The sequence below is a fragment of the Hippocampus guttulatus genome, chromosome 8 (genome assembly GCF_054856545.1).
Source record: "Hippocampus guttulatus isolate MCC_2025c chromosome 8, RoL_Hgut_1.0, whole genome shotgun sequence".
NCBI classification, from domain to species: domain Eukaryota; kingdom Metazoa; phylum Chordata; class Actinopteri; order Syngnathiformes; family Syngnathidae; genus Hippocampus; species Hippocampus guttulatus.
The window spans coordinates 16,766,159-16,793,514 of NC_141268.1; the positions used below are offsets into that span (position 1 = coordinate 16,766,159).

The 27,356-nt window shown below is 44.8% G+C and overlaps 1 protein-coding gene across 2 annotated transcripts in view; it reads left to right on the plus strand.

Annotated features, from left to right (window-relative positions):
- foxp4 (forkhead box P4) overlaps positions 1-27,356 on the plus strand; it is a 91,394-nt gene that overhangs the window by 57,746 nt on the left and 6,292 nt on the right. Inside the window, exons 4-16 of one of the 2 annotated variants that reach the window (XM_086117720.1) lie at positions 2,309-2,431; positions 5,871-6,008; positions 11,575-11,713; positions 13,636-13,837; positions 14,950-15,048; positions 16,151-16,249; positions 19,165-19,252; positions 20,440-20,523; positions 21,888-22,113; positions 22,269-22,345; positions 22,423-22,524; positions 26,115-26,236; positions 26,857-26,923. In XM_086117720.1, the coding sequence (XP_085973846.1) occupies positions 2,309-2,431; positions 5,871-6,008; positions 11,575-11,713; positions 13,636-13,837; positions 14,950-15,048; positions 16,151-16,249; positions 19,165-19,252; positions 20,440-20,523; positions 21,888-22,113; positions 22,269-22,345; positions 22,423-22,524; positions 26,115-26,236; positions 26,857-26,923 (1,566 nt within the window). The remainder of the gene's footprint in view (positions 1-2,308; positions 2,432-5,870; positions 6,009-11,574; positions 11,714-13,635; positions 13,838-14,949; positions 15,049-16,150; positions 16,250-19,164; positions 19,253-20,439; positions 20,524-21,887; positions 22,114-22,268; positions 22,346-22,422; positions 22,525-26,114; positions 26,237-26,856; positions 26,924-27,356) is intronic. The other variant, XM_086117722.1, reaches the window with a different exon arrangement.

Below are 27,356 nucleotides of genomic sequence, written 5' to 3' on the forward strand. Positions count from 1 at the left end.
TTTACCAACCGCCACGGCCCCGCCCCCCTCATTAATGCCGCCTGTCCCTGAGCTCAATCACATATTTTGTAACACACCTTATTCATGCTTACGCCAAGTTGAGTTCAGTGCGGCATGTCGCAGAGCATTTCAAAGTCCCGATTTCACGGAATTAATTTCCCCTTTTGCCGATTTTGCTTACAACGACCATCTTTATAATGTAAACTTCATCATAACGACCAGATCTTCCCCAAAAAATTGTGAAAAGGCTTTTGTTACAACGAATCGTGGGAAACTAACTGCCATGGCGACTTTGTTTATAAACAAAAGGTACAGCGCGGGATTCCCCCTGTTACCTAGCAACGCTACTGATCGAATTGTCCATTATTGTACTGTACTTCCGCAGACACGACGCTGAGCATGCGGTCTGAAAACATGTGTGATAAACGGAAGCAAATCTTTCGTCTCCCAGACGAAGCTCAGCCGAGACTACGAATTAGCAAAATGAACAATTTCCACAATCATCCGTAATGGCAACAAAATCATGGCAGATTTCAAATAAGCAGGCATTAGGGAACTTGACCATGTCTTCATGACTTCTAAAATGAAACAGGGTGAACAGGTAGTGCAAAGAAAAATTTCTAAATTAATTTAGAAAATAGACAATGGCAGTATAAATAATCTCTTCCAGGGTCAAACTGCTGCCATCTTTGCTAATTGTACAGACAATACTTTAACAGTCTAATCTCCCATGCAAATGTTAAAAGACATTAACTGCTGGAAGGGTTAAATGTTAAAAAAAAAAAAAAAAGCACACACGCAGAATATCTCTCCTTTACTGTAACTCTAATGCCACATCTCACTTTGTGGGAGCCCATAATTTTCGGATTATTCTCTAAAAAGCAGCTCTTCACACTTCCCCCTCGTAACTTCCCATAGCATTCACGTGGGTGATGAGCAGTTTGACCGTGATGGTGACAAATTGTTCTACGCGGAGTGGATGTAGATAAATGGCCAGTTTGTGAGGTGATAAGTCATGCTTGTATTTCTCCATTAAAGTGCCATCACTGCTGAACAGGCAGGATTATTTGTATTGCGAAGACAGTATAGTTTATTGACGTGTAGGCAGTGAAGGAAGCGCGACTCATCCCTCAGCCTGTTAGGAGCGACACTATATCCACTCTGGCAGTCGCACCCTCACTGCCCGTCTCATTAAATATCTGTTATCTGCTTGGTCTTTATTTCCCTTAATTGTTTCCTCATTCAGTTGTCTTTTAATTTAATATGTAAATCTGTTTTCAAACACATTAATTTAGCATCTGTGACCAGCCCTTATGTCTCACTGTCTGAATTGTGTGATAAGTATGCTTTGGGTTGTGTTGTTTGGAATCAGATTAGCTTCTCTGCCTATCTCGGCGAACAACTTCTCTCTTTGCTGTGCCTTTGCTTGCCTGCCGCATGCTCTGATGAGATAAACATCTCCCGGTGACAACTGAGATGTTGGATGTCTCTCCTTAGCCAGGCTTGAATATGCGGGAAGTAAATCGCAGGCAACCATAATCATGTGTTTATGGAGGGAGATAAGATGTTTAAGATGTATTTATTATTTTTTAGATAAAGATTGCCTATCAGGGCTTGTGTATCTGCTGCTGTCCCATAAATTGTCTCAATTATTTTCAACAATGCCAGCGCAGTGGAGGAATGGTCCAACAAAATAGATATGAAGTGATGTCTTTATTGTTCTTTGTGTGATGTTGATCTATAGCTAACCAATTATTTTATCTTTCTCATTTGCAAATATTTATTTTATATTTAATCCGAAGTGCTGATTCACCTGTCAGATTACTCCGTATAGATAAACGTGTTTCAGGGTCCTTTATAATCTTGTTTTTGGCTCACTCGCTGACTAGCAGAGGCCATTGTTTTCATTAGCATTTTGGGGCAGTTGGGGCCTAGCAACAAAGTCTAAATTGTTTTGTCTAAAGTTGTGAAACAAATGGTTTCGGGGGGGGGGCGGGTTGTGTGTGTGTGTGTGTGTCTGTGTGTGTGTGTGTGTGTGTGCTATTTTTAACATTGACATTAAAAGATTCATTACAGGTAATCGGACTACGTTAGTTAAAACTTTAAGTACATTTTGGGCATAGCTAGCTGGCTAGCTAGCTAGCTAGGCAGGCAGACAGATGGACAGAGCCTTTATTCATCCCGAGAGGGAAATTAAACAAGGATTAAGGAGGACACTGTTCTCATACAACTCTCAAGCTTTCATGGTGTTTTCCTACTTTTGCCAGTACATTTTTGAATGTATTTGTGTTGCCTCTGCTTTATGCAGGTCCCTGTATCCATGGCTATGATGAGCCCCCAGATGATCACTCCCCAGCAGATGCAACAGATCCTGTCACCCCCTCAGCTCCAGGCCCTGTTGCAGCAACAGCAGGCGCTCATGCTTCAGCAGGTGAAACACACGCGCACCTGAGCACACCATCTCACACACACACACACACACACACACACACACACACACACACACACACACAGATGGTGTTGTGTGTGGTTGGACTCACTCCGACACTAACATGTTTAGATGTGTCTGAAGTTTCATTGTGCGATGACACAGACTAGGTGTGTCTGTATCTCATTTGATGTTGTGAGATCATGAAGGTAAACAAAGGCAAAATTGTGACTCACGCACACATTTTTTTTTAAGTTCCTCCCTTTAATGTTATTACTACTGTGCTTGTTTGTTGTTATAAGCATGGCCCCGCCTGAAAGCACACACATACATGAACGATTCACAGGGTTTTAGGAAGGGTTCAGATATTTGGTTGCCATGCTAACAGCCAACAAACAAATAAACACTGCTCATCTACAAAAGAGCTGCCATTATTCAGACACAGACACACACTCTTGCTGACATGTGAAAGACACCTGAAGTAAAGATTCAGAGTTGTTTGTACAGAAGCACAATGCATCACAAAAAAAAATAAAAAATCCAAATACTTAAAAGCACATGATCATGATGACCGCTGCATTTTGCTGACATCATTTATGATGTTAGGTTTTTGTGTGACTTAAGTTAGATTTTCCTCAACTTTTTTTTTCAAAACCTAATCGAGTCATTCACAGTAGTGTGTTTCATCTGCATCATTTTCGGCCATCCGTCCCTCCATTGTCTAATCCGCTTATCCTCACGAGGGTCGCCAATGAATAAGAACTCAAAGCTATCGCAACATCTATCATAAAGGACATCTACAAATCACATGCTTTGTGAACGAAAGGGTGGCTAAGAACCTCCTCGCCTCCTCTACGACACAGAAGTCCGACTAATAAAACCACTGAGTTTAACATCATTCTCCCAGTTAATTAACCACGGCACAGACTTGCTTCAAGTCTCAATCTGCAAGCCAGCACTTTTGCACGGGCCGACACAGACACACACAGAATGAGACAATCAGCTGACATATCACTGAGCAGAGCATTAAATTTCTTCACCCCGTGGCAATACAGCATTGTAAAAAAAAAAGTGCAGGTAAGGTTTACGGTCCACTACCACATAATATTTGTGTGTATGTGTGTGTAAGTTAACCTTTCAATTTCCTTTAACCTTTACTTATGCTACGGCCGCTTTTCCTTTCCCATATACTGAACTGGTTTGTTCACTCCGGCAAGGTCATGGTAATAGGCTGAAGAGGTGAGTGCCTCACTTCCATACTCTTTAATGCATAGAGCCACTGAATCAAATCATTAAAAGACCTTAATTATCACTTAATTATTCCCTCAACTCACCACTCTGCAGACGAGTGTGCGTGCGCGCTTGCCTCCGCATTTGCATGTGTGACGAGGAGGGGGGATCAGGACTAGTGAGGCAGAAAAGAGATATTAACCCCGCCTAAGGAACAATAAAAGGTAGATGGGGAAGAAAGAAGGCAAAGAAAAGTACTGCGTCTTCCATTAAAACAAATTAAAGATAAGAAAGTGCGTCATTGTTGAAATGCAAAGTAAATTATGCCAAATTCAAGCTATGGGCCGGGATAAGATTGAAGCTGGAAATGTAAAATGGCGTATGGCACAAAGGGAGAAGGAGCATTACGCTGCTCAGTTAGGATGTTCACTGGTGTCTAGCCGGCCCGATCGCGGGTCCGCCGGATGAGAGACCGCAGCAACTGTGGCTCCGTGAAGCCATTCGCTTCTGAGAAGCCTCTTTGAACATTTGATGCGCCATGAAACAAAGACAAACTGCGGAGGTGCACACGCCCAGGGGGGGTTCATCTCAAGAGGATAACCTCCCAGGCACACATGCGCACTTCAGCACACACTGTGGTCAGAGTTTCCCTGCCTGCGTTGCGAGATTGTAATCTTAATGGAGCGGCCTGCCGAAATGACTGATTACCAACACAAATGCACGGACAGGCTGTGGTCAGTCAGGAGAGACAATGCTTTGGGTGTTTGTAATGTGTGTGTTTTTTAAACGAAAGAATGATCCCAGCTGAGGGGCCCGTGGTGGTTCACAGAGCTGACTTTTGTGCAGCTGGTGTGAGTTCATGTCCCACTCGGTCGTCCGGATGTTTGCAGTGGGCTGCATAATAAATCGATTTTCCTTTCTGGTGACTTTTGTAGGGATGTACAGGTATGGATTTATGGGTGCTTCGGTCACGGGCCCATTGCTCGCGGTTGCGTTGTTGGTGAAACAGGGACCGCAGGCACAAGTAAATGTCCCACTTAAAGGTTTTTTTTTTTTTTTTGCATTAACCCTTTCATGCACCCTGTAACCCGATAACATGATTCGCTGTCTGAAAGGGTTAAATTCAAGAAGTGTCATTTAACGTGATGTAAGGTTAAATACCGGTACTGAAGGAGGGCTTGGTAATGTACATGAGAACAATTTCAGAACAATGGAAAAGAAGATAAAAGGACCGTGTCTTCAAAGTAGTCACGGTCCAGGTAGTGCAAAAGACAAATATGTACAGAATATAATAAGCAAAGAGGCTATTTGACTATTCAAGTATTGCAGGTTGCAGTAATATAGCGCAGTGTAAAAACTTCAGGTGAACCGGAAAACAAAAGCTAATATATTGCACAGTGTGGTCGACATTATGACATCATATTTTTCTAATTATGTGTGGGTGCAATCTTTTTTTTAAATTTTGTCGTTCTGGCTGTGACACTCTTGTTGCAAGTACGAAATGTGCGTCTTGTGGATGTGTGCTGTGTCCTATAACATTCTGCGCCTCAGTCACACATACAGTATGAAGCAATTGTCCAAATCGTTTCCCCATCCAAAGAATGCACTTTCAATTTCATTAGCTCAGCGAATAGCCGCAGCGACACTCCCTATTTCTCCGATGGCGACACAACAGTCGAATGGAAGTATAGGAACTTGAAGCGCAGCGCTTATGTCATCGTGTGGCGCAAGTCCTACTTGTGGCTCTCAGCGGTGTCAGCTGGGATCGACTATAGCCCCCTGCGGTGATCTCATGAATAAGTGGTGTAGATAATGACTATCTGTGTGTAATTCCCTCCGAGGGATGTGGTCCTTCTCGGTGTTGTAGACCCTCTGGATGTATGTAAAAAAAAAAAGAGAGACATCTGCCACCCGCATATCATTTTGCGACGTGTGTGCAGGCGCATTTTCTGTTGCAGCCTGATCCTCGGATGCAGCGTTTAATTGCTTGCCATGGCTTTGACACACATAATTGCCTTGCAACAAGTCAGCACGCGCCATTTCATTGTCGCTTCATCGTATTCTTCGATTGGCTACCATGGCTCCTCGTATGCGGTTTGTCAATGGACCGCGCGCTGCCACAATAATTAATGTTGGCAACAATCAGCATGCCGATGATTCTCCTGACGCCGAGTTTTGATTCGCTCATGTTTCCTTCCTCACCTCCCTGCAGCTACAGGAGTACTACAAGAAACAGCAGGAGCAGTTGCACCTGCAGCTTCTGACTCAGCAACAACAGCAGCAGCAGCAACAACAGCAGCAGCAGCAGCAGCAGCAGCAGCAACAGGCCGGAAAGCAAGCAGCAAAAGAGGTGAACATAACGTGCACCCTCAGTCAGTTCAAGCACACTTTGAAATATACAAGTGCCCTTAAATGCAAAAAAAAGGCTGACAAGAGAGCTTGCAGAAGGAAAAAAAAGATCCATCAAGTGTCCAATGTATTGACTGTGCAGTAGGTTACATATGTTGGCCGTCTTCTTCATCTTTCCCCGTCTTCCTTTGTGGTTTGCGGTCAGCTCATCTCAAGACAAGCATTAGCGAGCGCACACTGTCATTTTCTCCACAAGCCTGCCATGTCGAAGCAGTGTAGGAGTGCGGTGCCAAGCCAGTCGCTACCTTGCCAAAGCCCTCATTTACATGTCTTCAACTGTGGGCCCGAGGTGAAATCTCTGTGTAGGAGGGGTCTTCCTCTCTTTTAATTGTCAATTAACCCCGCCAAGCGCCGGAGGCCTCTCCTGCTTTTCCTCCCTCTTTATTTTCCTGCGTAGATGTCGAGAAAATACAAACGGGCTGCTTTTAAGCACAGCTGCAAATCACTTCCGAAGGATCATGTCACAGCCCAATCAAAAAGGATTCGTCTCCGTGGGACCAAATGTTTGTAACCTGTGTCGGATTGATTGTCCTTCTGTGCTGTTTGTCTATTTTTGCAGGTTTAATACTGATGAGAATGTGCCAAACATTTTTGAGAGGAAAATGATACATTGAAGCCAAAATGCTTCGACTGAACTCCTGCCACATACCTCATATGCTCCTCAGACCTTTTTTTTCTCTCTCTCTTTTTGTCATACTATTCCATTTATCATATACCAGAAGAGCACCAGTGGCTGCAAAAAGGAAAAATATGATCAGGATCGTCATAAAAGATGTAGCTTTTTCAAAACTGGGAACGCGATGCATTCATGCTTGTTCTAGCTGCTCGGTCTAATAAGCTACTTGGCAATAAGACCGTAATGATCATACCAGAAGAGTAACAGAATGCACATTGGAAAGTATTCACCAACCAAGCCGTAATCTTCCCTCTGTGTCATCATAGTTCATTGAAGTTATGGTTTTAATATTTCTAGCTGTGGTTAACGTCTTTTAAAATACATGATCTCTTCCAAGCATTTCTTCATTTCCCCAGACAAGTAGAGAGCACATTTTACTGTTCCCTGGTTTAATTTTTACAGGGGTGGATTTTTACACTTAAATTAAAATTGTACATGTCCACTAAATTATGTAAAAATGTTGTACGATAGCAAAAATTTATGTGGATTATGGGGAGATTAATGCCTCTATTAAGCCGCCCCCCCCCTTCCCTCACGCAGTTTACACCCTTCTAAACACTTGTTACACTTAATAAATTTAAGGTGCATTGACGCACTAGGATTGTACCTCGGTTTACAATGCGACATAGCATTCTAGTTAAGGTAAGCCATTTTAAACTAAAAAGAAAAACTTCAACGAAGTAATCAAGCAGACATTTGATTGTCTTTGTGTGCGGCGGGAGGCAGAGCACATTCTGCTCACATTAATTTCTGAACATAACCCATAATGAGCAGCTCGTGCGTCAGCTGTTTCTTGTACTACCTGATACACTGGGCTCCAGTTCTCAGTTTTTTGGGGGACACTCGCGAACCAAATGGCACATTTGAACAACATTGTGAGTTTCTGAATGGGCTGAGTGAAATAGCACACTCGGATCATATTTTGGGGGCAACTTGCTATTACATTCACGGCATAATTTATTTATTTATTTATTTGTAAAACAAAAGTCCCCTCAACAAAAGTTATACCGACTTTGAATGAAGAATAATAACAAGAAAACCCACAAAATAGCAAGAGATGAAGTCACAAATGAAAACCCTGCGATAGAGTGAAGCCGCAATAACCTAACCATGAAGTAGCGAGGGAACACTGTATTGACCTTTGCAGGTGTTTTTGGACTCAGAAATGTCAGAAGAAACAAGCATTTTGAGAACACGCAAATTACACGCAGGAAGGAGAGCTCTGATTCAAACCCTGAAAATCAGAACTGTGAAGTAGCATGCAAACCACATGTTCATCACGCTGTCTCTGAACCCGTTCAATTTAATCTAACAAGCAACTAAGAACAAGCAGCAATAAGGCACAAATTAACCTGAGACGTTCTGTCAAAACCACAAGGCGGCTCTCCCTACATTCCGTCTCTTTTCCCAGAGGGCCCGAACCAGTTCACCTCACCTCGCCAGTAAAAACCCCCTCGCCAACAGCAGCTCACCACGTCGAGCGTGACCAAAGCAAAGCAGTTGTGGTCGCCTGCCATGTTTGAGAGGGGTCCGAATTGCTCTTCCATTCTCCCCCCTCCTCCTCGCCTCTGCCCCAGTTTTCAGGTTTTTTTGTTGTCCTGTAACAACTAGACAAGTGCAATCGTTGGTCATACAGCTACACGTAGACGGTTGATGTGTGGTGGGTCACTGCACAAACGCATACACTTGAGGGGGGTGGGGGGGGGGCATATGGCTTCCAGCAGAGCCCCATTCAGGTTATATGTATTGAGCTAGTTGTTGCAAGTAACAACTAGCTCAATACATAAGTAATGTTGTAAGTAATTTTCGGATCGCGGCATACGTGGAAACGTGAAATCTTTTTAAAGGCTAACAAGACGACAGTAGGAGTCAGAGAAGTGCGAGCAGGAGGAGGGTAAAACCTTTAATCATCACCGCAGAGAGTTTTGCGCTCAAGTGCCGATGACTTCTTGACCTTTCCCCCCATTTTCTACAATCCTTTCTGTGCATGGAAGTGGTGCATTCCAAGACGATGAAAGTGTCAGTGTTTTCTTTTTTTTTTTTTTTGTGTGCGCACATTTGGGACCGGTCAGGAGTCAGCTTAATGAAGTGACTCTGAGCATCGCAAGAGATGTGTGCATGTGTGTGTCTGTCGGTGACTGTCCATTTCGTGCGTGTGCGTGTGTGTGTGTGTGTGTGTGTGTGTGACTGGCAGGCTCAGACAGTGTGTGATGTGCTCATAAATCACACTGACAGCCTGTTACAGCGCTAGCTTTGGCCACTCAGCCACAGCTAATGTAAACAGAACATAGACACACACACACACACACACACACACACACACACACAAATGCACACACGCTTTAAAGAAGGACATATCTCAGGAGAGAATGAGGGACAGGGGTGGGGGCGCAGAGGAGCAAATGAAATGGACAGACGTGAACGAAAAAGATGGGCAGCAGGGCTAGACAGTGAAGAAAGGAGCAGAAAAGTTTGCTTATGGATACCAAAAAAAAACAAAAGCCACCATCAAATATAAGAAATAAATGTAAGCCTCTGTTCAATTTATTATAAAACAAAGATCTATATTGACACCTTCGTGCTTTCTTCCAGCGGTACTTCTTGGGGGGGAACGGGGGCAGGGGGTTGCCTTAATTGTATGTAATTTTTAATGATGATTAACTCTGTCATGCACAGTTAGGATTGCAAAGGAGCGTAAAATTCAGTGGATTTCTGGAAGCCTTCCAAAAACTTTCCATGGGAAGTTTAGTGAGGGATTTTTTGGGAATCTTTCCAAGTTTGACACATGCCCTATGATACTGCATGCAGAGGTGGGGGGCGGGGGGACTAATTACTTTGCCATAAGAGATATGAAAGACTTCACTGTGCAATATACAAATTCAAAAGAATTTGAATATATATTAAAAAATATATTTATATTAATGTAAGCTGAGCTCACAGTACCTGTCGTGAAGAGAAAGAGTTTTGCACATTGTTGAGCACATCTGTTTCACCAAAATGAGATGCGTAGCCTATTACCGTTTTGTTTTTTTCGTTGGTAAATGATCACGTAGTGAATGCCGCGGCGTGCAGAGCATTTCACGTTTCCTGTTGTCCTTCCACTTACCGAGTGCAGCCCTTCACATACAGTCATCGTTGCCACCACGCATTCTCTCCCCAGGCTCCAGTCTGAAAGGAAGTGACCTAGCTGCCCTTCCTGTGAGTTGGTCTCTGTTCAAAGGGTTCCATGCTGCCAACTCACTCTCTGTCTCTCCCGCACACACACACAGTAAGCAGGTCCTCAAGTCCTATTTATTTTTTTTCTCCCCACAAGTTATCTGTGAGAGATAAAGCTCATCTCTCTGGGGTTAGCCAGCAGGGACTTCAAACAGCTCAGCACAGTCCTGCTCAAGTAGAACCTGGGAGAGCAGGAAAGAGCGCATTTATCACAGTAACACGTACGCGCACACACGCACACATGCACGCATGCACACATGAATACGGCCATTTGATGACAAAAAAAATCCCCTTTTCCTGTGATTCGATGGTCCAAACTTTGTGCTTGGATTTATTGGGTGTGACGAAAGTAATAAGCCGGGGAAAACAAATGGCTGACAATGTATTGCAGGTGAGACATTTATATCTAAACTTAAATGGAGAAAATAAGTGCAAATTTCTAAATGTGGTTTTGTGTGCACAGCGCCAAATATAAGTTGTTGTAATTTTCCACTTGTCCAATCGAGGTCAGGGGTCCACACAGCGAGTCCCTCAACTCAAAATTTGTTTGGCACAGTGTTTACACCGGACAGTGTTTATACCGGAAGCCCATCCTTTTTTCTTTTTCTTTCTTGATTTTTCCACAATGTGCTTTGTGCCAAGTATAATTCCATTCTTATGAATAACTTTTGAAATCGTTATCAGAAACACAATCAAAAAATATTTATAAAGCCATCTCTCTTCAAAAGTTGTTTTTGACCAGTGTAGGTGAACCACCATTGAAGATACAGAAAAGCAAAACAAACGCAAGTAAAACATGAAAACGAGAACCTACCTCAACTTTGATAATGAATGACAATGCATATGATAATGCCGGTATCTTATCGCATTCAAATTTACTGCGCATCCTTCTCCGTACATTCTTTTTAATGTACCTTCCTGTCATTAGTCCTTTTTTGGAAGCAAAACCACACATTCAGAGTACACAGTGGTTTAGCACGTCCGGCTCGCAGTGCAGAGGTGCAGGGTTCGATTCTGGCTCGGGCCTTCCTTTGTGGAGTTTGCATGTTCTCCCCGTGCCTGTGTGGCTTTTCTCTGGGTACTCCGGTTTCCTCCCACATTCCAAAAACATGCATGGTGGGTAAATTGAACACTCTAAATTGTCCTGAGATGTGACTGTGAACATGATCTCTGTGCGCTCTGTGATTGGCTGGCAACCAGTTCGGGGTGTACCCTGTCTACTGCCTGAAGACGGCTGGGATAGGCTCCAGCACACCCGTTCTCCTCGTGAGGATAAGTGAATTAGAAAATGGATATATTATATTGAACATTTTATATATCATATATATATATAGAGAGAGAGAGAGAGAAATCGTGTCAACTGAGGAGGTTTTGCGCAATTTGAGAGGCATGATTGAAAAAAAAAAGTATGATCTTACTGTATATCTCAAACAGATCATAGAAATATGACATGACAGGTAAAATCCGTCTTGGCTTATTATTGCTTTCCTTGAATTGAGTCCAAAAAGCAAGGAGTTGGAGTCGCCTATTACAACAGAATCACAGTAAAAACCAGACTGACAAGCTATTTCTTCCCCCCGCCCCCTCGCCTCCCCTCCTTTCCCCTGGCGTGCAGCAGCTAGGCAGCAAGCAGCTGGCCTTCCAGCAGCAGCTGATCCAGATGCAGCAGCTTCAACAGCAGCACATCCTAAACCTCCAGAGACAAGGCCTGGTTCCCCTGCAGCCGACCGCCGCCATGCAGTCCCTGCAGCAAGGTATACGCGCCCCTGTACGCAATCTTACCGTATGCGCGCAAGACGCGCGCAAGGTCGCGGCTGCACGCGCATATGCCTCCTGCGCTCAATGCCACATGTGAAGCCTGTTAAGTTAATCAGGCTGTAAAAGTTCAAAGAAAACCCAATTGGCGGGTTTGTGGGAGGTGCGCATTGGGATTCTAGGTAAAATATGCCACAAATTCCCCTGTTGGAGGTGTGCGCACTTGCCATTAAAATTAGCCGCAGTCAAGCATATCATCAGAATCCTATTTTTATACTCCACTGCAGTCCTTTCAATTTGTCTGCCGGGTTTCTTGATAAAAGTTGACTGCTCTGCCCACACTGACCAAGCGTGTGTTCCAGACATTCATTCATCCGTACATTGTTTACAAATTAGAAATATTTGCCTTTGACTTGACCTGCAAGTTCCCGCTCACATTTTTAATCTCGGAGACAGGAAATGAATGTGAATAAAGAAAAACTGTTCTTATATAGGATTGACAATTCATCGTTTCTAATTCTTATGATATGAAAGGCACTTTTGCACTAAAGAGGGTCATTTTTCCGACACTAGACTTTGGTATCGCCCTCTCTTGTGCTCTCGCTCTGTATCCTGCAGTGTGAAAAAGCCGGCCCATTGTGATGGCTCAGCCAGGCGTGAACCGGAGCATTCCTCGGACCAGCCATGCCATACGCGCACGCACACACATACACTCATACGCAGAAATACTTGCGCACAGATGCACATAATTAAACCCGCACACACAACAACACAAATGAACACGCTAGTGGACTGCCTCAAAAAGGCTGTTGTGTGTTCCGGGGTGACGAGAGATCACCTCCGAAAAGCTGTAATAAGATTGAGAAGCCGCTCGGGATGGCTCATGGGTGTAAATTATACACTAAATACGCTGAAAGACATTGCGGTTAAGCCAGCTAGGTCCTCAGCAATCGACACAGAGATTTTTCGAGAATGTCTCACTCGCAAATAAATGTCATTAAAATAATATGTTCTCTTTGTCATTGCGGAAACCTTGAGAAAAATGTTTGCCCGTTTGATCCCTCTCAAATTCATTCTATTTATCTACAGATGTGTTTAGGGCTCAGCGGCGAATGTGTTAACGTGCTCTTCACTCATCAGTTGGTCACTGGAGCGTTTTCTGTTTTCATAAAGTGGTTGTTTAAAGTTTGGGTCCAGGCCGGTAAGTTAAACAGGAGGAAACGCTCCACATTTTTACAGTGAGGGTGTATCCATGGATCGATCAGGTTTCGTGGGTAATAAGTGCACACGCAGAGGACTTTATACCAACAAGAGGCCTCATTCCTCAACAGTGAGAACTTTTGTTTTGGCGGCACCACTGGAGAATGCCGTCAAAAGCAGACATAATATTTGTATTGCTGCAAGGTCGCTGGATGTGGATGTGTGCACACGTACGGCTGCGTGCAGGCAAAAGTCAGCGTGCGCTGAAATCCATTGGAGTGGACTGTGGCATTTTAGGCATCTTTCTTGCTTTGAAATTGGAGCAGAAATCACAAAGCTGCGCCCATAAATTGTTACCCTGACCCGGTTGAGACAAATCGTGCCGGCGACAGCCGCAGCAGTGCTGCTCCACTGACAGAATTGCCATTAGTGTTTGGAATGCATGTATAAATTAGCTTTTGGGTAGCTTCAGCTGGTCCTATTGTCCTCTTGCAGTAAATCTCAGGGGCTCGAGCCGTTGCATTGTGATTTTAATGAGTAGAAATTAGAAAAGGCGCTGTCTCTCTCTCTCTCTCTCTCGCTCTCATCAATATTGAATTAACCACGTTTCTTCTCAATTTAGGTCTCATAAGCATATATTACCGTTACGTTAGATTCCCTCATTGTGATCATCTTTCATCCGTCCACTTTTTGGAAAACTGACGGTGTCTGTGTTCCGCAGCGATGTGTCCGTCGGACCTCCAGCAGCTGTGGAAGGAGGTGTCGGGTGTGCCGGGCAGCGACGAGGCCTTGAAACAAGCCGAGGGCCTGGACTTGAGTACCAACAGCTCTAATTCTACCTCAGCCTTCCCCAAAGCGGCCAGCGCCCACATGCCACTGCACAGCCTGCCCAATGGACAGAGCCACACCCCAAAGAGAGACAGGTACCTGTACTGATCGTGTCAACCAGACACAACATTAGGTACACTGCACACACTCTTATGCAATTTAATGCAACAATAGTTTCTGAAAATGTCTGCCAAAAAAAAAAAAAATGGTCATTTTCGTAGAACTTAAATAAACACTGCAGGATTGCAAAAAAATAAAAAATATCGGGAATGTTATGTCCTTTTGTTTTGTTTTTTTAAATATATGGAATATACGTCTAGTGTAAGAAAAAAAAGCACACTTAGCATAAACTTAGGAAACGACAATTCTCAAACAACTGACCTTTCTTCTCTCGTAGATGTACAGCAATACAAAAAAATACTTAATATGAAGCCTGTAAAGCTCATGTTTGATACAAATTGACAAAGATGAACACAAATGAAAATTTAGCACTGTAAAAAAATACAATTGTACAATGTCATTTCAGTGAATGTCAGTTTTTTTTTTATGAAGCATTTTTCTTTTAGTTTTTTACGCTTGAGTTACTCGCTAGTTGTCATTAACTATAATAACCTCGGCACGTATGCGATTGTGCTTTGCGTCGGCGGAGGTAATGCATCTCACTTTGATTGACAGCGTCAAGACGGTATTCATTTCACAACATCTTGATTATTGCGGTTTCAGTCATAGCGACGCCACCCAAAATTAGATTTGGTGGGTGTACCGAATGTCGTGGCTGGTGGTTAGTGTCCTTCCACTGTGTGACCTGTCGTCTTTCTAATTCGCACGCTCCCTATATTTCGATTTCCTGCCTTCCTTTTCACTTTTTAGCCCTTCTTCCCTTGCGACACAGGCAACAATCGCACGCAACACACCACACGGCACCAGTGTGTTAAGTCATTTGATAGAGAGTGTGGCTTGAGTTATGTATGCACCGCCAGTATGCTGTCAACCACATGCTAATATGATATATCGGAGAGGATGATCAGAAGGAAGAAATAGGGTGGTTAAGTTTAAAGATTGAGTTGGATCTAATTCTCCTGGCAGTGTGTTGAATGAAGGAGTAGAAGCGCACCACACACGTTACAGACAGTATGTATACATTCTATTGAGGCGATGTGCTCCAATGGCTGTATTAGCTGCTCATGGGCTTGTCTCCATTTTCAAGAGCCAGACTGTTTGAGTGGATATCCTCCTTCACCAAGGCAGACAGTGGCGATGACCATGCCCCCCCATACTCCAAAGGCAGCCAACCCCCTACCAGCCAGTGAGTAGGACACACACACACCCACACCCACACACACACACACACACGGGCGGCTCCTAGCAAGTCACTTTGGATGGTGGTCCAAGAGTGATCGAAATGAGCAAGGAAATGCCATCATTGTCTCCAAACAGTGGCTGCAGAAGCAAGGCAGCATTCGTGAGTTAGCCTGCTAAGCTAATGCATGGCTGATGTGGAGGAAAATGTGGTCGCCAGCAGTTTGTCACGGCTGCTGTCTGAGCAGCTTCTGAGTTGACTCAACCACAGCCAACACACACACACACACACACGCGCGCACACACACACACACATACACACGCACACGCGCTGCCCCAAGCCCCGCATGCACATGAGATCAGGAGGAGGTGAAAAAGAAAAATGGGAGAAGGAGTGAGACATGTTTCCATCTGCAAAACAAATGTTTTTTGTTAGACGACCTTATGATGTTGATTTGGTCGGATCCTCATTCCAGGGCTCGCTCCCCCACACGTGCACAGTCATGTACCTACAGTATATGCGGAGACAACAGTTGCCAGAGAAAGTGTAGATCCACATCTGTTACTGGACCTGCCACACACCAAGACACGCACACACATTGTACTCATACAGTATATACTGTTTGTTTTACCAAGAGCACAAGCCAAGCTGGCCCAGTTACAGTAAGCACTCGCTCACCAGAATAACCATCGTCTGAGGGCGGCCGCTGCTAATCAGTCTTGGAAAGAGTCGGGGCTGCGCCGTCAAAACCTGAAACACAAGAACCGACAGCAAAATGAATACACACTCACACACGTGCGCCACATGCACGCCAAGGACAAGAAGACAGGTCATGGACTTGAAAATGTGCTACTGAGGTTGCTGGAGTGATCCCCTTCTTCGCCTGGCTTCTGTAACTGACCCCACTCTGCTCTATCATCCTTTCACTGCACTTGGCTTGGAGAGCGGCGCGAGCTAACCACACTCAGATGGCCGTGTTGTTGCTACCGCTGCAAACAGTTATTCATGTGCGCGATTGTGCGGTCGATTGACACTTTGCTGCTCTCTAGTCTTGCTTTTATGGAGCGCATATTGTGTCGCAAACCCTAAACGATCTCTCTGCTTGCAGTCACGAGGAGCATGCCGGCTCCCATCCTCTCTACGGCCACGGGGAGTGTAAGTGGCCCGGCTGTGAAGCACTGTGCGAGGACATGGGACAGTTCATCAAGTGAGTGTTTTAGATTGTTCTCCTTCGCCCATATTTCGCAGTACAGTGCCGATTGGTGTTGATTTAAGCGAACAGGCACTGACGTGTTCTTGGTTGTTATCCGACAGTTTGGCAGCCGTTCGCTTCTTTTCTCATGAACCGCAAACTTTGTTCTAAAGCCACATCAAAATAGTCTCCAATTCCGTCTTGAATTGTAACACGTTGCCTGTCATTTAAAAGGCTCAGGGACCCAATTTCATCCATGTATTAAAAGAAACATGACATCTTATCTGATTGAGATCACTTGTTGGAAGATGAAGTAAAACCCCAGTGTAATGTCGAATGTCTTTCACACCCGCCACTGATGTCTTTTAGCACCACCCGAAGTCTTCAGTTGCCGTTGGTTGCATCACGTTCAGTGCTCGTCTAACACATCTATACGTGTGTATACATTGACACCATTAACCCCTCACTCAACTACGTTTCTATTCATGAAAAATAAAAACGGCCATGAAAATCTGTAGTGTGTAGCAATGCAGTTCCCGAGATTTTTTTAAATGCCTTTCCAGGTCCACATAAGCACAGTTGGGCTGGTGTTGGTGTCACTGTTGGAGAAGATGGCAATTCCATTTTTTTAAATGCTACAACTTGTGATCATGTTCCACATTAAAGATGGAATATGTTTTCTGACCACAAAAAAATATCAGTGGAGGCCATGGCAGACAAAGTAAAACCCAACAAATACTTGTATATGGAAAAATGTGTGATTGTGTGATTTTAAAGTATCCCCCCCCCCCCCCACTACCCTACAAAAAAGTTACTTTTTGAATTGAATTTACATTAAATGCTGCTGACACATAATGATGTTGTCGCAATGAAAGACTTTGCACAGATACCATCTTCTGACTGGATCGGTAATCCTTTATCGGTTTTCTTAACTCATTCAGTCCCAAAGACGTTTTTAAACGTCTTTTCAGACTTGGTCCAGAATTGGCTGGTACTGAATCAGTTTAAACTTGCTGATCATGATCGGCTCCAAAGGGCTGATTGTGTGAATCTTATTGTAGATTCACAGTGCGGGTAGTGTGAATGTGACTGGCCGCTTTAGCAAAACCTTTCATGAATAGTAGCAGTAGTGCGAATGCTTGTCTCTCAACATTAACGCAATTAGCTCAAGCTGTTTTGACTCTCCAACTCCAGCCAAAATTTCATTCTTCATCAGTGTTGTATTCCAGGCCTTCCTGTCCACATCTTTGTTGGTTGTTAATAGCCAGTATGAAGTCAATTGAGGATGCCGAGTCTGGCCTTGACACACTGTTACTTCCCCCCTCCGTCAAACTCACACAGTTTCACGCAGTGGACTTCCCGTCGCACTGTGGCAGCAAACAACAGCCTCGAAATCTCTTAACAAAGCCCCCAAAACAAACTCAGTCTTTTTTTTTATGGAACTATTAGGTTATTTGAAAAGGCGGGAGGGATATTAATTAGCCAAGGTGATGAAATCGGCCTTATCGTGAAAGTGCGCTCGGTGATTGTGATGGCATCGGACAAGCAGATCAAAGCTCGTAGGCAGGCTGGGAAAGTTTGGAGAGGAAAGCTGTTGTTTGGTGTCTCGTTTCACGTAGCCTCAGGCAGATGGAAGGCAAGGGGAGGGGGGGCCGAGTGAAAGTGTGCAAGAGAAAGAGAGAGAGCTGAAGATGAGAAAAAAGAGGCGGTGACAGATAATGCCCGTAAGTCCAACAACGCTCCCCCCTTCCAGCCAGCCTTTGTCATCACCCCATGAGGGTAGCGGCAAGAGCAGAGGCGGAAGACGCTCCACTATTTCAGCCTTTCTTGCCCACCCCGCCTTGCCTCCCCCCCTTGTCAAAGTCTTCTGGTATAACATTCAGGCTGTGGTTGATGGGCCTGGGTATGATGTGGGTTAAAGTCTTGTCTGCCAGCAGTCGGAGGAGTAAACAGAGCCTCATTGTGGGCCACATCCAAGGAGAAAACCTGCTACTGTTTATGTCCCGTGGACAGACAGAAGGGAGGTTTTTTCGGGTTGGATTGAGAGTGAATCATTGGCATTTAGGGAGATGTGGGAGGGGGAGAGTGGACGGAAGAGTGAGGAGAGTAAAAAGGGGGGAGAAAAGTGAGATCATGTTTTTGTTATTATTATCGTGCACTTGTGTTGAGCCTTGGATTAGCCATGCCATGACATCATTGTTTTTGTTTCATTTCAAGCCTCACTCTGATATTGCCTAACTTTCCGAAGACTAAGTCAGAGACTCACGCACCCCCCACCCCCCACTCACACACACACGCACACACGAGTGTGCGATCTCACATGCAACTTTCCTTTGCTCCAAAACAGTGAGAAAAGTGCTTCCTTCGGATTAACACCACATGATATCATAAAAAGTCCCCCTGGCGCACGGGCACGCACACTTTAGGGATATGCACTGGCACAAACACGCAGTGGGCGGGCGGCAGCAACCTGTGAATAACCTTGGTGATGACGGAGGAAAGAAAGGGGATGGAGGAAGGCAGACAGGGAGGGGTGCGGTGGGAAAGATCAGAAGGTCCCTGCAGGTCCTCCCACAGCGGAGGAAACAAACAGCACCGGCACGCAGTCACATCCCAACGCATATTCATATGAAGCGGAGTGATGTTTAGCAAGAAGCGCGTCTGAAGATAAGCTTTTGGCCGATAACACATGAGCTCATATCCAGGTGGTTGTCTTGGAACATGGCTCACTTAGCACCAGTGAAGTATACGCACACACAACACAGCTGCTGCGTCCTTCACCAGACAAAATAAACCCATGAGTGCATTTCTGAGACGGTTCGTAACTTTCAGCGAAATAAAGCGTGATAGCTCTCCAACGTCATCACCAATGAAGAGTGGCTTTTGCTTCCGTTCCAGAAAAGACTTAACCCCCGTCCGCTCTTCTTTAGGCACTTGAACAACGAGCACGCCCTAGATGACCGCAGCACCGCTCAGTGCCGAGTCCAGATGCAGGTGGTTCAGCAACTGGAGATACAGGTGGGCCGCTCGCACGCGCACGCTTAATTGCCACCGCTTCCCAAACGGAGGCCCGACCCGACTCTTTTCAAGCCCGTCCGCGACGCTTACTCGTCGGAGGATGAGGAGCCGTGTTTATGGAGAGCAGTGGAGCTTGTAATTTAAAAGGAGCAGTCGGCGGGGGAAGCTGCCATCGCCGCTCCAATTATAAAGCTGCTCTGGTCACCGGCGAGAGCAAGCGAGGCGGTGAAGGCGAGGAAGGAAAAGAAGGGGGGGGGAGGCATGGGCAAGAAAGCAAAGGGCCGTGTCGCATGTCCTTTCTCCGCCCCAAAATGGTTCAGTCATGCCACTCTCTTGACACATCTGAATGCTCAAGCAAAGGCTGATATTTACGCTCACGACTTGCCGTGATTATTTTTATTATTCCCAAAACATATGCAAATTATGATGACATTTCACTTCATGCAGCAAAACCAAAGACACAGCTAACACATTTTAATCGGCCTACTTTTCACCAAACATGTTTTGCTTTTTCGCAAAATTGCTACAAAAAGTGGCGAACAAAACATTTTTGGCGATAAATTATTGCGCTCGACGTGGCTGCATTTGACCAAAAGAAAATGGTGACACCCCCCCCCCCCCCACCACTCTCGGTAAACATTCTTTCTTTGAGATGCTGAGACCTCCACCAGGGAATACAAAGTGACAGAGGAGCAGTCGGCGTCACATCACATTGAAATGTCCATCTTTATCTCACCGACATGCCACTTCATCCCTCAACAGTCACACACTGTGCGCACGCACACACAAACACACATGCACACACGCATGCTTTGAGGCAATGTTTACATTTCTAATATTCGCACGTCATGGCGGTGTATGTGTGTTTTAATTGTGCGAAAAGTACATTGGGAAGCTGTACTTGCACGCTCGCACACACACAGACACACACACACACATGCACAAATACGCACACACAGAAAGGATACCCACAGGCTATAATGAAACCCATTTCAAGGCAGTCAACAATGTCAAAAGGGAACAAGTGTTTCTGCAGGCTCGTGTGAATGTGAGAGAGTGCTGCGGGTGCTCTCATGCTTCTCTCTCTGCCCAGGGTGTACTTATAGTCGTAAAACTGCGTCAATACAGCTCTGTATTTAACTGCGAGGGAGATAAAAGTGCATAACCTGCATCCTGTTTTCTTACAGTTGGCAAAAGAGAGCGAGCGACTCCAAGCCATGATGACCCACCTGCACATGCGCCCCTCAGAGCCAAAGCCCTTTAACCAACCTGTGAGTTCACACGAGCACTCTCGTATAATCGCGATGACGTTGTCCTTCACCACCTTTCATTCACCTGCAAACTTCGACATCAAATGGGAGAGTTTTATCGATGAAGCTTCTGAGGATACCAAACGCTGTATGTGATGTGTCGCTTACCATCTGCACCCTCTATTGACCAGAGAGGGTTAATGTTGGCTCAGCTACATCTCAATTTTTTTTTTAACCTAAATGGGGTTCTTCATTATTTTTATGCACTATTTAATTTAAGAGTAAAAATTCTCATCTGTTCTGAGACAGAAATACCAAAGCAGGTTGACGAGGGCTCGAAATTAGATGTAATGTTTGTGAAAGTGTGTGTGTGCGTGCACGCACATTTGACCATAGTGCTCGGCGTGCTTGTTATTAGTCATCTGTCTAATGAATATTTCATTATTCAGATTTACGAAGAGTCCTATTAAAATATGAAGATGTTGAAATTAATTGTCAATTAGAGGAAGAGTGTCATAATTTGAGTTGATGTAAATGGTGCAGCTGCGTGGCGCGTGTTCGTGTGCGTGTGGCTGACGTGTTGTTGGCAGGGGGATCAGCCGCCATTATCATCTAATGGGAAATCAGGAACAGGCGTGTTCTGTCACCGCTGGAGCCAAGCCTCTGGGTCAGGGATTGGAGGGGGAGGGGCAAGGGCGGGGCGTCGGGAATGGAAACAAAGCTTGGCCTCAATTAACAAGGTTCGACTGTTGCCGTGGTGATTTGGCAGCGTTGGAGCCTTAATGAAGTACCTGTGAAACAGTCCCGCCCCCTTGAGTTGTCTCAAATTGTGGCGAGAGGGAAAAGAGTAAAGCCAAGGAAATTCTGATTCACACGCACACACACACACACACACATACACATGCACATAGAGGTTTTAATTAGTCCTAAACTAGTTGTCCTAACCTCAGTCCCATGGGGACTGTGGGTTGTGGTTAAATGTTTGTGTGCATGCAAGGCCCTAATTGGACTTTACTCTTCCATGAAGACACAGCCACCGCCGAGTGCTTCTGTTTGTGTTCCTTACAAACATTCTGATGTGTGGTTTTGTTTTTGCCAGCAGGGTTAATTGCAGCAGTGTTTCCTGTATAAATGTATATGGCTGTGGTGCGTGTGTGTGCGTGCGTGTGTGTTTGTAGGTAAAACTAATAGAGGAAGCTGCAATGCCCTACAGTTTACTCAACTTAAACGCGTTCAATTTCGAGAGTTGGTTTGTCCACACATGATGGCGTTCTCCAGGGTTGAGGTCAGGGTTCTGTCACAGCTTAAACTTTGCTCGGTGCACTGGTGCGTGATAGATATGAATACGTGCATTTTACCTAACCTCCGTCATTCTGTGTACGCAGTTGAACCTGGCTTCCAGCGGCTCTCTGTTAAAACGGGACAGCGACGTCTACCCAGAGGGTCTTCCTCACCCCCCCACCTCAGCCGCCACCCCCATCACTCCACTGCGCCAGGGACCCTCGGTCATCAGCTCCTCCAGCCTTCACACACATTCCCACTCGCACGCGCACGGCGTCGGTCCCATACGCAGGCGCAACTCCGACAAATACTGCACCCCCATCGCCTCAGGTAGGCCGACCGACGTCGTCCACTTGATTTTTATTTATTTAATTTTTTTGACTCGTGTCATTTAAATATTTATTCCTTTGGAGTTTTGAGTGTGGAGACAATTTCTGATGGGTTTGTTTGGTTTTGTTTTTTTGGCGGCGTTAATTCCAATTCAGAGCTGGCTCAGAACTGTGAGTTCTACAAGAACGCTGATGTCAGGCCTCCCTTTACCTACGCTTCTCTTATACGTCATGTAAGTCTCCTCACCGCTCCTCCTCTTCCTGTCCGTCTTCTCCTCTTCCTTTTTCAACGGTCTGTCCGTGCCTACAGGCCATTCTGGAGTCCCCTGACAGACAGTTGACTCTGAACGAGATCTACAACTGGTTTACACGAAAGTTTGCCTACTTTAGGAGAAACACAGCCACGTGGAAGGTAAACACAAACCATATGCACTCATTCCACCCTTTCTACCAGAATGTAGTGAAGTATTAAAAGCACAGTGAAATGGAAAGATGATTACAATTTTGATTAAAAACAATAATGTGATGAGAAAAAAGGTGGACATGTTAAAATGTGAATTGTATTACCGTGAAAATTTTGTGTCAAACCTTTTTTTTTTTTGTCACGAGCCACATTGTATTATGGCTGTGACCCAAAAATAATGTAGGATCACTTTTTTTTTTTTACACAGCAAATTGATGAATAACCATTTTTGAAATCAAAGACCAGTAAAAACTGTTTGTTCAAATATTATTGTATTTATTTTGAAAGGGGTGTTGATCACAAAAAGTAATTGCAATATTTCACCGTTTTTAGAAGTCAAGACAATTTGCCATTTTGGTGAAACATGAAGTCGACGCACGTAATTTGCTTTTATGGGCCATGTCAAAAGATGTGATGGGCCAAATCTGGCCCCCAGGCCTTGGGTTTGATATGTTGCCATAAAATGTCAACTTTATTCTCATAATATGTGCGTTTGTCCTCACAATAGTATCCATCCATTTTCCAATCCTCACAAGGGTCGTGGGGGGTGCTGTAGCCTATCCCAGCTGTCTTCGGGCAGTAGGCGGGGGACACCCTGAAACGGTTGCCAGGCAATCGCAGGGCACACAGAGTCGAACAACCATTCGCGCTCACACTCTCACCTAGGGACAATTTAGAGTGTTCAATCAGCCTGCCATGCATGTTTTTGGAATGTGGGAGGAAACCGGTGGACCCGGAGAAAACCCACACAGGCCCGGGAGAACATGCAAGCTCCACACAGGGAGGCCGGAGCTGGAATCGAACCCGGTACCTCTGCCCTGAGATGATGCGCAAACCACTGGAGCACCGGGCTGCCCTCACAATGTTATTTTTAAAAAAGATTTTAACTTCATTACTCCATAAAAGCAGAAATATATTTCATAATCTGACTCGAGTCACGTAAAATTATGCCTTTGTTCTCCAGTAATTTGTGCTCTTTCCAAGCATTTCAACTTAAATCTCAAGATTTTTCGACTCTGCTCATCATTAATTTGTTGCTGAAATCAGCCAGGTTGACTGTGGTTGAAATGTTTTATCAGCTCCAATATATAAAAGGGTAAAACATTGCAAAATGTTGGACCACATGGACTGAATCCAATTCGAAGTGCGGCATCTACTGTGTCGTGTGAAAGAGCCAAAATCCGCTATACAATGCCAATGTATTGAATTTGAATTGAATACAACTTTATTGTCAAATGTGCTGTACGCATGTGTAACATACAGCACATTTGTAAAGCACATATCGATTCTATTCATGGTAGGAAAGTGCACAACGTGCAGCCTTAGCTCAGCTCCTCAAAGACATGACCGAGTGGACAGTTATTGGCTCTTTCTGCCTTTGATGAGGCACTTGACGCTCACGTTTCCCTCCGAGCTGTCCTCTCAGGCCTCTGCCGTTGTCTCACCTCACGCTGCACATCCACCGCCTCATTACGGAGCTCTCGCGCATACACACACAACCGGTCCCTTCGCACCAATTGTAGGTGCTGACCCATTTGTGCAGAAATCTCGCGCTTATTTGAGTGGCAGCTCCTCAAGAGAGAGTGAGAGTATGAACATGGAAGGTAAATGGGCAACCTCGGAGACCCTGACCTTCTTTCTCACGAGTCCCAAAACCGTGGCGAGAAGGAGCGAGCCATGAGGGTAAAGATATGGACGCAGCCTAGAATATCATCTTTAAATCCAGCCTTTATACATAGATCGGCCTTAAAATATGACTCTTCTCTGGCCTTATGCATTTATACAGCAGCCCAGTGAGTCAAACGGGGCCGCGAAGATGTACGTCCTTTAATAAGCCGTTAAATTTCATGAGGGGAGCAGCGGTGTCAAGTGAGTGGGAAGTCATTGATCAGAGGAAGGCAGGACCAGAGAAAGAGCAAGAGATGGGAAAAAGAAGGCAAAGTGAGTGTGAGAAGTGAGTCGAACTGCAATATGAATTGGAGGTCTAAAAAATGTTTTAAAAGATTTTATTCGATAATTGGGGCTGCGGATAGGACTCCACGTTTTCAAAGTGTCGTTTAAGTTGCTGTCATTTGACTTTTTTTTTTTCTGTGCTGAAAAACAAATACTGTCCCATTAATCACAAGTGTCCGATAGATACAGTAGACAGAAAGACACAGATTCTGTTTTTTTTTTTTGTATTGTACACAATCACATGTTTTTTTTATTGAGCCATCCAGAGCTGTATGCATGAGTGACATGAGTATTGTGACCCTCTGTAAATGACTCCTAATATTGTAACTGGCAGAATCAGGCTTTCATCACGGAGACAAATGCAAATAACGCCTTGGTAGCACCGGGCTGTCGAGTGTGTGAGCGTGCGTAGGTCTGTGTCTCCCCGCGTACACTCGTGTGTGTGTGTGTGTGTGTGTGTGTGTGTGTGTTTGAGTGAGAGTGCGTCGTCAGGGTGGCAGCCGGAGATTGGGGTCAGACTCATTTACAAAACTTAGCATCGCGGCTCAGGGGTTGAAGGGATGCGGGGGAGAGAGGGTTCCTGCGCTGATTATGGCTTGTGTAATTACGTGCGTTTGTGTGAATGTGTGTGTGTGAATGCGTGTGTAATTACGGCATGGAGTGATGCATGCCTAGCCTGTCCCTGCCTCTCGGCTTAGAACAGCATGTCAGGGAGAATATGCAGGATTTAATTATAGACGAATTAAAATTGGTAATGAAATTGGGCATGAACACACTACAAATGGCAGATGAAAAGGGAGGCCTGTCCCTGGGGGGGGGGGGGCAAGATAGCGGTGCGTCTGCCTCAGTGTCTTAGTCTGCGTGTGTTTGTGTGTATGTGTGTGTGTGGGGGGGGGGGGCGCTTGATGATGACGGATAACAAAGCGATGAGGTCAAATAATGCTGCCTTGCATGGCTCCGCCCATGCACGCAACTGTATTATGTGTGTAAAAACGGATTTAAAAAATACGTCCTGCCTCGTGTTCTCCACCTCACTCAGATGGAATTTTGACATTTTTATTAAAATGTTTAAAGAATCATTCCGGTTGGATTATTTAAAAGTATATACAATATATATTTTTGTACTGCTGTGATTTGTTAATAACATTGTGATGTTTTTTCTTGGAGTAATGCGACTTCTTTCCCTCCTCCCCCATAAAAATACAACTCTACTGTCTTAATGTTAAAAAAAAAAAAGAAACTTCTCTGACATAATTATGTCACAATTTTATACTTGTAAAAATGATTTTTTGTTACGTGGGCATAATACTTCAGCAGTAACTTGACAACTGACAATTACATTTTGGTGGTGGTTACTTTCCATTTTCATACATTATAAAACATGAAATTGAGGAAACTAGTAAGCTACTTTGAAGAAAATGGAAACTACATATCGGGCAAGGTTTGAACTTTTAACCCGAAAACATTCCATTTGTAACGTCATTGTCGGATTTCCTAGTCAGGAAATCAATTTGATTTTTAAATCACGATCAAAACATTTAAAATGAAATCCAATGAAATATGTTTTCGCTTCTCTCCTTTTGCAGAATGCTGTGCGCCACAACCTGAGTCTGCACAAATGTTTTGTTCGTGTTGAGAACGTGAAGGGGGCCGTGTGGACTGTGGATGAAGTTGAATACCAAAAGAGGAGACCACCAAAGATGACCGGGTAAGTGCATGTGCGCTTACACACACACACACACACACACACACACACACACACACACACACACACACACACACACACACACACACACACACATTCTCATCGTTTTCCTTGGCATGCTGGAGGTTGATGTGAGCATGAGTTTATAAGTGCTGGCATGATAATTGCCTCAATGGACTTACATTTACTGTAGGTGAGGTGAGTGTGTGTGCGTGGGTGGTTGTGAGTGTGGGTGTGTGTGTCTTGTTAGTCAACACCATTAGCAAGGAGCTGTGTCAGATGCACGGGAGGAACAAACCTTGTTAGTGAATGCAAACAGATGTTCCCTCCAATTGCCAGAAAAATCAGGGTTAATTAAATGCACACACACAAACACACAAACTCGCACCTGCACATCAGTCTGCTGTTATATATGTGTGTGTGTGTGTATGTGTGTGTGTGTGTGTAAGTAAGCAAGCAACAAGCAAGCATGTGTTTACAGTGTGTGTATTATACTTATGGCAACGCTTTTGTGAGATTGTTTCGAAGCTTTGGACGTATGCGCCCAATCTGGCATATTCGTCACTCCACCTCTCTCTCTCTCGCTGTCTCTTTCATCTACGTGTGTGTGTGTGTGTGTGTAGGAGTCCCACTCTGGTGAAAAACATGATTTCAGGCCTGGGCTTTGGATCCCTCAACGCCAGCTACCAGGTAAGGGATGTCCTCCTACTCTGTCTTTCTCTCACTGTGCCACACGCTCGCACGCACACACACCAGCCAATCACAATCAAGGACACTAATATCAATTCCCTTTTATAATTAGCAGATTCCCTAACGACGTTCGCACCACCTCCCTCGTCTCCCTCATGAACCTCACCTCCCACCTCTCTCTCTCTCTCTTTCACACAGGCGCCACCCCCTCTTCCACACACACACACAGTAATTTTGCACAAGGCGTCAAGTAGTAGTCAATTAAGGTTACTGCATGAAATTATGGCCTGTGGCAGCATCCTCACCAAAAAAACACATCTCTAAGCTGATTAGAGTTCCCCACATCTTTTGTCCTTTTTGTTTTTGCATTCGTGAGAGGGCAGCAGGGTGGATGTGAGTGTCCAAGTTGTCTCCTCCACCAGCGGCTGGATGC